Source organism: Canis lupus, chromosome 15 (genome assembly GCF_011100685.1).
Source record: "Canis lupus familiaris isolate Mischka breed German Shepherd chromosome 15, alternate assembly UU_Cfam_GSD_1.0, whole genome shotgun sequence".
Lineage (NCBI taxonomy): Eukaryota > Metazoa > Chordata > Mammalia > Carnivora > Canidae > Canis > Canis lupus.
Window position 1 is genome coordinate 8,773,564 of NC_049236.1, and position 9,965 is coordinate 8,783,528.

Here is a 9,965-nt window from a genome sequence, read left to right on the forward strand (position 1 = left end):
CCCAACCTAATGTAACAATAAAAAAAATTTTCCTAGAGGAGTGCTATCTGAGCTGACTCTGAGAGGAGTCAGGAGGGGTAGGAGGGGGCATCTGCATGGTGAGAAGGCTGCTGCAAGGGCCAAGGCACATGGAAACTCCCCAGTGTCTGCATGTGGGCCTCAGATGAAGGCACTAATGATCACAGACTGTCCAGTTCTTTGGGCCACATGAGTTTGATCTAATTGCCTTCAGATTCCCTCCTCCCAACTATTCTAATAAGCCACAAATTTAAGTCTGTATCAGTCCGTTCCAACCAGGATGAGTTAATTGGCTTCTAAAGTTTGGAGACAGGGGATCCCTGGGTGGCGCAGCGGTTTGGCGCCTGCCTTTGGCCCAGGGCGCGATCCTGGAGACCCGGGATCGAATCCCACGTCGGGCTCCCGGTGCATGGAGCCTGCTTCTCCCTCTGCCTGTGTCTCTGCCTCTCTCTCTCTCTCTCTCTGTGACTATCATAAATAAAAATAAAAAATAAAAAAAATAAAGTTTGGAGACATTTTCTGATTATGAGAGAACAGAATTTTCTGGAGGCTCAAAGCCTCCTACCTCTCAGCCATCCTGCTGCCGTGTCCTTCCTTCTGGGCCCACACCTAAGCCAGGCTCTCGGCCCAACGGCTGAGGGAGCTATTTACCCCCTTCTGTCCCCCGTAACTACTCCAAGTTTCAAATGAGCTCCATGGCGGTGTGGGCAGCCCTCTCTGGCCGAGGCAGGGCACGGGGTGCAGCGTGGCTCTGCGTGGAGGCCCCCGCCGGGCCGCGTGAGCTCGAGCAGGCTTTGGCTCCCAGGCCTTGGCTTTCCCGGCAAAAGGAGAAAAGACGCGAAGACTCAGAGGCTTCTGTCTGCCTCGGCGTCCACGCGCGTGCTGAATCCCGGACGCCCTGCTCTCAGCCCGCTCCTTCGAAAGAGAGGCCATGGGCCCGGCACACCTGGGAAACAGGAGGCCCGGCCAGGACTTGGGCTCCGACTTGCTTTTGAGCTTGAAAGAGCCCTAACCTCTCTGAGCCTCTGTGTGCTTATTTGGTAACCTGAAGTCACACCTGGCACACAGGTTTTGTGAGGCTGGAGCCAAAGGCATCACGATGATGATGGTGAAGCCATCTGTCTGCGCAGGAGTCAGTCTCTTGGTATAAATGACAGGTGTAGGTATTGCCAGGAAGTTAGGGGCCAGGCCCAGAGTCCCAGGGAATGTGAACAAGTCTTTGAAAGCCTTCCCCATGGCTGAGCACACATTCCCAACAAAAGCTGTTATCGGGGGAAAGGGAATTGATATTTGCTGGCTACCTACATGCATTTGTTCCTTCCATTCCTGTAGGTGTGTGTAGGTGTCCCCACTTACCTGCCAGGTGACCAGCAAGTAAACCCTTCAGAGACACGATCTCTTCATGCGTAAAATACAATATTCCCCAACTCAAGGTTGCTAAAGACTTTAGTGGATATTGACTGCGCATGGCTGCTCAGCACCCAGGTACGTTGCCTACCTGGAGGAATTCCAAGCTGTATGGAAGCTGAAGGGGGCAGCAACTCTCCCCCTGACCCCTGTGGGTCTGGGCAGAGCCACATCTACACCCCCACCTGGGCCTTAAGTCCAGCAGGAGTTAGGCAGGTGGGTGAGGATGAGATGGCGTCAGGAGGCTGTGGGACCAGAGCCCAGCAGCATAGTAGTGAGCAGCAGTGGCTGTGCGGTGTCAAGTGGGGCCTGTCCTAACCAGACAGCTCCTGTGGAGGGTGGACGGCTTCGGCTGTGTCCAGCTACCCCTGATTTCTGTCTGGCTCCCTCATCTCCTCATCATTTCAGTGAGCCATCCAGCAGCCTTCCAGTAAAGCTTCTTTTTGCTTTGTTTTGCCAGGGATGGGTGGTTTCAATTATTTGCAACCGAGAATCCTGACTGATATAAGGTAAGCCATGTAACATGCCAGACATGGTGCCCGGCATGCTCTAAGCACTCAAAAACCACACACACACACACACACACACACACACACACGCACGCACCCCCCCACACACACACACACACACGCATGCACGCGCACAGAAACCGAAGTTCAAGAGCGCCTGGGCGGCTTAGTTAAGCATCTGCTGTCAGCTCAGGTCATGATCTCAGGGTCCTGGGATCAGGCCAGCCCTGCATCGGGCTCCCTGCTTCTCTCTCTGCCTCTCCCTGCTCCCCTACCCCACAGTCTCTTTTGCTATTTCTGTTTCTCAAATAAATAAAATCTTTAAAAAGAAAGAAACTATGGTTTAGAAAAGTAAAATGACCTGCCTAAGGTCGCACAGCTAGGCAGTGGTGCTGGTATGGGGCTGCCCATGAACGTCGTAGGGGTTTATGGTATTTAGATATCACTTTACATCACAATGCATCATTTTCAAACAATTTACTGTTGACACATTGGTTCAGAAGGTTCTGAATATGCTGGGAGGCTCACGGGGCCAAAACGTTTTCTTTAAATAGAGAGGAAGGTGTTAGCTCAGTGTAACCCCATTATCTGTAGTGGCCTGGGAGCCAGGTCTCAAGGCCCAGGGCTGGTGTGTGGGTGGTGTCCACACATAGAAGCTCACATTTGCCCGTGCTGCTACAGCTGGTGAAGCAGCCCCATCTAAATACGTGGATACCTGGTGCGTTAGCGACCTGGGGTGAGTCAGCAGCTGCCTGTGAGGCCATCAGGGAGGAACACGATGTACCAGAACCTGCAGAAAGGAATGCTCCTGCAGCTACTTACCTACTTACCCTATGCTAATGGGTGAGGGGGAATAGGGGGAGGGTGCTCGGAGTATGGGGTGGGGGGCGACAGGTGGAGTCATCCTAAATTGGGGCCTCCTCTGCTGGGCCTACTAATTGAGGGAGGTTTTGATTCCTGCAGTGTTGCCAAAGTGATTTAATTGGGCCTAATGGGAGACTGTGTGTGATGAATATGGATAATACAGGTGATGAGGCCTCAGGGAAAGCTGGCTGGAGGAAGGGTGAGGAGCTGAAGACAGGTCTGATGGGAATTAGGCTGATTCCATGGGTGAGCCCAGACAGCAGGGCCGACTGCTCCCCACCAGAGGCCTAGACGGCTGACCTGGGTCTTCATCCTGCCTGGCCTTCAGACCTTGCCTTCACACTTGCATGAAATCAGAGTATGTCAGACTCACTGGGTTTTGTGATTAGAATCAGGTTTAGGATTCTAGAATCTAGACCTTTAGCCTAACACATGTTAATCATAGATAACTTCAGGATCTAACAATCAGAGGGCCTTGGGAAAAAAATGTAGGCGATCCTTCTCCAGCCTTCATTTAATAACAAGATATAACATCTGTTGAGCTTATCACAACTTCCAAAGTACTTTCACATCTGCACAGCTGTCACACGGAAGGGGTGGTGTTGGACTTTGAGGCTGAGTCCTGTGCGCAAGATCCAGATGAGCAGGTTGCGACCGGAATCCAGCTTTGCAGGATAAATTCTATTTTCCACGTGCCAACACATTTTCCATGTGTCTTGTGTTTCAGGGTTACAGACACACTTTTAACTGCTTGGCATAATGTGTCCAAATTCTCAGATGTTTGTTGTGTGAATTCTGCATGATCTTACACCGTTTTTCTTAATGCGTTCTGGGGAGTTGCAGCGCTCTGCGGGCGGTGATCTTTGCTGCATCCGCACCTCCTCCAGCCCTATTTCAGTTCACGAAGGACGTAAGGACAGAACCCGGAGTCACTCCGGGTCTAGTCAGGACTTGCTCTGAGTTTCTTGGAACAAAAAGTCAAAATCCCAGAACTGCGGAAAGGGGAGATGGGGCACAGCCCGCCTCCTGGGCCGCGCGGAAGGGAGGGGGGGGGGCTCAGCTGTACCCCGACCCCTGGGGCGGCCTGCGGCAGGTGCCTGCCCTTCTCCGGGCTGGTGCGGGGGGCGGGGGGGGCTCGCAGCTGTACCCCGACCCCTGGGGCAGCCTGAGGCAGGTGCCTGCCCTTCTCGGGGCCCGAGGCTGGCGGGGTGGGGCAGCGCCGCGTCCTGGGAAGTTGGGGAGAGGGCGGCCGCCGTGGGGGGCGGGGAGCAGGCGGGCACGCGGCGTGGGAAGCGCGGGCTGCAGGTTCGCAGGACGCAGGTGCCCGCACGGAAGCTGCCCCGCCGGCAGGGCCGGGCTCCAGATGCCGCCCCCGAAGCGCCGAGGCCCAGGCCGGGGCATCCGCCCGTCCGGACCCACGGCACCGCCGGGCGCAGTCCCGCCGCGCGGTTTCTCTGCGCCTGGGTCTCCCCGCTTGCACCACGCGGCGGTTGAAAGGCCTGGGTCTCCGGGGGCCCCTGGGGTCCCAACGGCGCTTCCTGGGCCCCGCGAGCGCACGCGGGCTGGCGAATCCCCGGACGAGCACCGTGGGAGGGGTGGGCTTTGTCTGCTGGTCTCTGGGTCCCCCACCGCAAGGAATGGGGAAGCACAGGGAGGACGTTGGTATCCGTGGGCGAGGTTCATGCAGAAGGACACATTCATTCTTTGGTTCCACAGGTTTGAAGAGTACCTATTATGTGGCAGATACTGTGATAGCTCCGAGAAAGCCTCAGCCATTGAGGACTACAGTGTTCTGGAAGCCTCGAAGGAGGAGAAAGCCTGGAGCAAGGGAAGGGGGTGCCCAAAAGGGACAGATGTTGGAGAAGACTCCAGTGCCTGGAGCCACCCAAGAAAATCCACTGCTTTCATGTCCTGAGGCTTCTCAGCCAAGCATGACTTTCCTCATCCTGTCTCCAGGAGGAGGATTTCATTCTCAAGATTCCTGCTGGGCAGTGAGGTAGGCAGGGCTAAGACCTTTTCTTGGAAAAAATCAAAAGTTCTTTCGAAGAAGAGGTAACCCCTGCTTCCTTCTCCTAGAAGGTCTCACTTTATTTATTTATTTTTCTTTCCTTGTTGGCTTATTGGAGAGGTGTGTTAAGGCCAAGCCTCTTGCTCACCCCTCACCTGGTGTGGCAAAAAAAGAACAGTGAACCAAGAGTCAGAAACCTGGATTCAAATTCCAGCTCAATGTGTGGCCTTCCACAGGTTATTTTCCTTCCCTGGTCTTAGTTTGCCCAGGGAGATTAGATAGATAGATAGAGAGAGAGAGAGAGAGAGAGAGAGATCTTCACACAAGAGAATGAAATGGGAAAATAGCTATGAAATCCTTCCTACCTCCTCACCAAAGTCATATTTATCATTTACTGTGAGCCAGACATTTTACAAACTACCTATAACCTGAGCAACAATCCTGGAGTGTTGGTATTTGTTATCCAAATTTAACACCTAAAGAAACTTGAGACTCTTCTGGAGAAGTGAAGAAATTTGCCTTAGGCCAGCCAGCTAGGAAGCCACAGGGTCAGGATCCAGACCCTAGTCTTTCTGATCAAAGTATAACTTTAACAGCAGTTTCCTTGGAATTTTCATTCCTCCACCAAATGACAGCTATTGAGCATATACTGTAAGCTAGGTTGCAGCTGAGGGTAGAATAAGGAATGAGACACTATCATTCAGGATGTCAGAAAGAAATAGATGACATTCTCAAACTGGGTAATTTGAGAAGAGTTTAATAAAGGGATTATTTAATATAGGGACAAGGAGTAAGGAAATCCTCCAGGGCAAGTCATGTTAGAGCACTAATTAGTACCCGTAGGCCTAAAGGGGCAAGGGACGGAGGACTTACTAGAATCTGGATAAAGAAAGCCATTGTAAAACCTGACGGGAATCATATCCCTTGGTCCAAAGATGTACCTGGTGGTGAACCTTCAGGGAGGAAACTAGGAGAATATGTACTCTGCTGGGACTCCAGTTGGCCAGACCCTACCAGATTCTAGAAGGCAAGGAAGCCCCTGTGTAACCCTCTCAAGGTACAGAGCAAGGTGAAGAAGGAAAGAGAGTGTATCTGGAGTGGCAAACAAGATATTTAGCACAGTTTCCTTCCTCTAAGGAGGAGCTCATAGACAAATGGAGAAGACACGTACATCTGTTCACAAGTGTAACAAAATAAGTGAAAAGAACTCACATAAAAATGAGCGTGTCACTTACAAAGTGTCAGTAATCTTTTGCTATGTAACAAACTACCCCAAAATATTTGGCTTAAAACAATAACCATTTATTTGCTCATGATTCTGTGGATTGGCACTTTGGGTTTAGCTAGTGATTCTTCTGTTGATCTCATGCAGGGTTACGCATGTAGTTCCACTCCTCTAGTGGTTCAGCTGGCAGCTGGTTGGTTTAGAGGGCCTCCATGGAGAGCTCATGGTGTTTCTACATAGTCCCGGCTTCCAGCGGGCTAGCCCAGGCTTAGGGCTCTCCTGCATGAGCTCCTTCAGACCATAGTGACATTGCATTCAAGAAGGTGAGAGAGGAAGCTGCAAAGTCTCCTGAAGTCTAGGCTCAAACGTGGCACAACATCACTTCTGCCACTTGCTATTTTTCAAAGCAAATCACAAAGTTAGGGTAGAAACAAAGGATGGGAAAATACATCCCATCACTTGGCTGAGGGGTGGCAAAGTTACATTGCACCAATGTAACACCACGCGTAAGGTTAGCATAACCATCTTCCAATCAACAAATGAACAAAGCACTCTCTGCACTGTACTGTAACTGTCCCTTTAAATAACTGGTTTTCCCCAACAACCTGAGAGCTCCCAAGGATAGGAATTTTGACTGACTCATTACTTTGTTCCTCATGCTCAGAACAAGGTTTGGCACACAAAGGATATTAAGTGTATGTTTGTTGAATGACTATGGCTGGAGTAGGGCTGGTGAATGATCTCTTTGTCCAAAGGCCTCGGAGCCACAAGTAGTATCTCTTTATTTATTTATTTTGTAAAGATTTTATTTATGTATTCATGAGAGACACACAGAGAGACAGAGACACAGGCAGAGAGAGAAGCAGGCTCCTTGTGGGGAGCCCGATGTGGGACCCTGGGATCACGACCTGAGCCAAAGGCAGACGCTCAACCATTGAGCCACCCGGGTGCCCCAGTAGTATTCTCTTTAAATATAAAGTTGACATTATAGAACACTTTCTCTACCTCATTGAAACTCTTCAAATACTGCCATGATCCATCAAGGTCAAATTCAACCCTGACTTCTTCCATAAAGGCTTCCGAGGCTATTTCTTTTCTTCTGTTAAACTCTCTGCAACTCTAATGGCTTAGAGTGCCGACAGCTTGGCACTTGGTTTTGAATTCTCTGACTGCTCCCCTAGGGGGTTTATGGGTCAAACCTACTTTTCATCCCTAGTGGTAAGTCCCCAAGGACAGAGCTGCATCTTCTCCCCTAAAGGGCTTGTCACAGTGCTGGGCCCATAGGATGTCCCCAGTCAACACTCCCTGAGGGGACCATCCACTCCGGGTGGCTTTGACCCTGTGAGGTATGGAGAAGGCATGCAAGGAACCATTCATACCCTTGTCAGTGCTGTGCACATGGGAGCTTCCCAGGTCTCTGGGACAGAGCAAGTCACACCCTTCTAGGTCTGGTCTAGGGCCTGGGCCTTGGTTGTACCAGGCTCTGGCCCCTGAGCTAACCGGGCCCAGGCCAAGAAGAGCAGAGTCTTAAATGACAGTGGAATGGCCTCCTCCTCCTAATAAGAATCCAGGGCCTGAGCTATTTCTTGTGGACAGATGAGCCATCACTGCCCTGCACACTTCTGAGGTTTCAAGAACCTAAGGAGCAGGTGTTGAATAGACCCCCCAGAGCAGAGCTCCTGGGGAACGTATTTTACTCGAGTGTCATGAAGAACATGAAAGCAAGCTACTGCATAAGGTTCTGAGTCCCTTCCCATGCTAAACCCTTTCCAGTCACTTCCGTTGCCCTCAGGATAAAGTGTGAGACCCTTAATATGGCGAAGCCTTCAGGACTTGGCTCACATATCCCTCCAGCTTCATCTTTACCACCCCACCGTGACTCTAGTGTCCATCCACTCAAACTGAACTGCTTATTGTCCCTTGAATCACCATCTGCTCTCTCCGGGCTCAGGCCTTCATGTATGCTAGTCCCTGTGCCTTAACTGCTGTTCTGCATCTTCCATCACGAACCCCTTTTCACCTGTCAGTGGGTTCCTCAAGACTAGGACATCACTTCCTCCCAGAAGTTTCCCGGAAGGCATCTCCTGTAGATGCCAGATGTGGATCCTGGCAGAGAATCACTGGCAGTCAATGTTGAAGGAATAAATAAATGAGAATGTTGGAGAGGCTGGAAAACCGACTGGCAGGAGTGTGACAAGGGTGAGTGCAAGGTTCTAGTATTTTCAAGATCTAAGATTCAGCAGTTCCCCAATTCTTGGCTGAAGATTCAGACTTGGACGTCCCTCCATCTGGGCACCCCCCCCCCCGCCCCCCGCGAGTCCCCTCCCACCCTGTGCCTTCTGAGTGTTTGCTCTCAGCCAGGCAGGCGCACATGTTGTGAACATAACCGGAAAGCAATTTCCGAGAGATAATTGCTGGTGGATGTGCGCTTGAGGGCAGGGTGAGCACAGGCTGTTTCTGCGTCAGCCCCCCGCCTCCCCACCGCCCCGGGAGGCGGCTCCCACTGCTCCCACTGTTCCCACTGCACTGGGTGAGCAGTTGTCTTCTGAGCCCAGACTCAGACAAGCCAACCCCAGGGGAGAGAGCCAGCTCCCAGGGTTGATTGAATGCAAATGGGAGAACCTGAAACTTGAGGGGATGGGAAGAGCTTTCGGGGGGCCTGAGGTGACAGGTCAGCGATCCTTTTCCACCTATCCCTGCCCCATCCACCCGGGGCTCCTGCTGGCAAGTTCTACTCCGCCTTCAGGGAAGCTGCTCAGTGTGAGGTGCCTCTTCATCTCTCCAGCCCAGTCCTCTTTGTTCTTCCTGGCCAATCATGCTCAAAAAGGTGAGCCCAGACCAGCAGCATCAGCATCACCTGGATGCAGGTTAAAATTGTGGGGACTTACTCCAGACCCACAGATTCAGACACTCTGAGGTAGCAAGAGGTGGGAAAGAGATGGGCCCAGAATCTGCATTTTAACAAGCCCTCCATCTGATTCTGATGTTTAGTCTGAAGTTTGAGAACACTGCTTTAGGCCACTGATGACCAATCAAGCATTTTTGTTTAAGATTTTATTTATTCACAACAGACACACACACACAGAGGCAGAGACACAGGCAGAGGCAGAAGCAGGCTCCATGCGGGGAGCCCGACGCAGGACTCGATCCCAGGACCCCAGGATCACGCCCCAAGCCGAAGGCAGATGCCCAACCACTGAGCCACCCAGGGATCCCAAGTTTTTAGAATTTATAGATTATGTCTCCCATCAGACATGAGCAGCCTAAAGCACAGGCAGTACTGGATTCTTCCCTGAGACCGCTCAGCACAGAAAGTTCAGAGGAAAATTGAAATGTACTGATGGGGATACTAAGAAGAGAGACAGGATCTGTCCCGGGAAAGGTCATACAGAACATCAATGACTCCACGTCCTGTCACCCAGTTCTGCCCCACACGTACACACGGAGCCCACACTCTCTCCAGCAGACAACTTGCTGTCCCTGAACTGTGCTAGGCTCTCTCTGTTTTGAAACAGGTTGTACTCTGAACATAATGTCTTCTGACCTTGTCTCACCTGGAAACTTTGAGTCATGTTTGATGATTCAGCTCAGACATCACTTTTCCCTTGTTCAAAGTGCACGAGGGGCCACCATGGGGCCTACTGCCCTTGCGTGTACTCTCCTTGCCCTCCCTCCATGCGATCTCCTTGAGGGCAGCAGCTGTGGCCAATTCCGCCTTTTTTCTGGGAACCCATGAGAGTCCTGGCACAGAATAGATGCCACTGGATGTACAGTAAGTAGACAAAGGTGCTGGGTTCAGAGTGCTGAAAATAAAAGACACACACACAAGACACATATGCACATGTGCATACACAAACATGTATACATATGCACACACATGTGCACACACACACACAGAGGACAACAAATGAGGACCAGAACCAAGGTCTCTCGA

At 51.4% G+C, this 9,965-nt stretch overlaps 1 protein-coding gene across 1 annotated transcript in view; it reads left to right on the forward strand.

The window, feature by feature from the left end:
• Positions 1 to 1,651: 1,651 nt before the first annotated feature.
• Positions 1,652 to 9,965, forward strand: part of LOC119869305 — a 57,993-nt gene continuing 49,679 nt past the window's right edge. The window contains exons 1-3 of the mRNA XM_038557634.1: positions 1,652 to 1,855; positions 2,529 to 2,670; positions 4,515 to 4,794. Coding sequence (XP_038413562.1) covers positions 1,652 to 1,855; positions 2,529 to 2,670; positions 4,515 to 4,794 — 626 coding nt within the window. The remainder of the gene's footprint in view (positions 1,856 to 2,528; positions 2,671 to 4,514; positions 4,795 to 9,965) is intronic.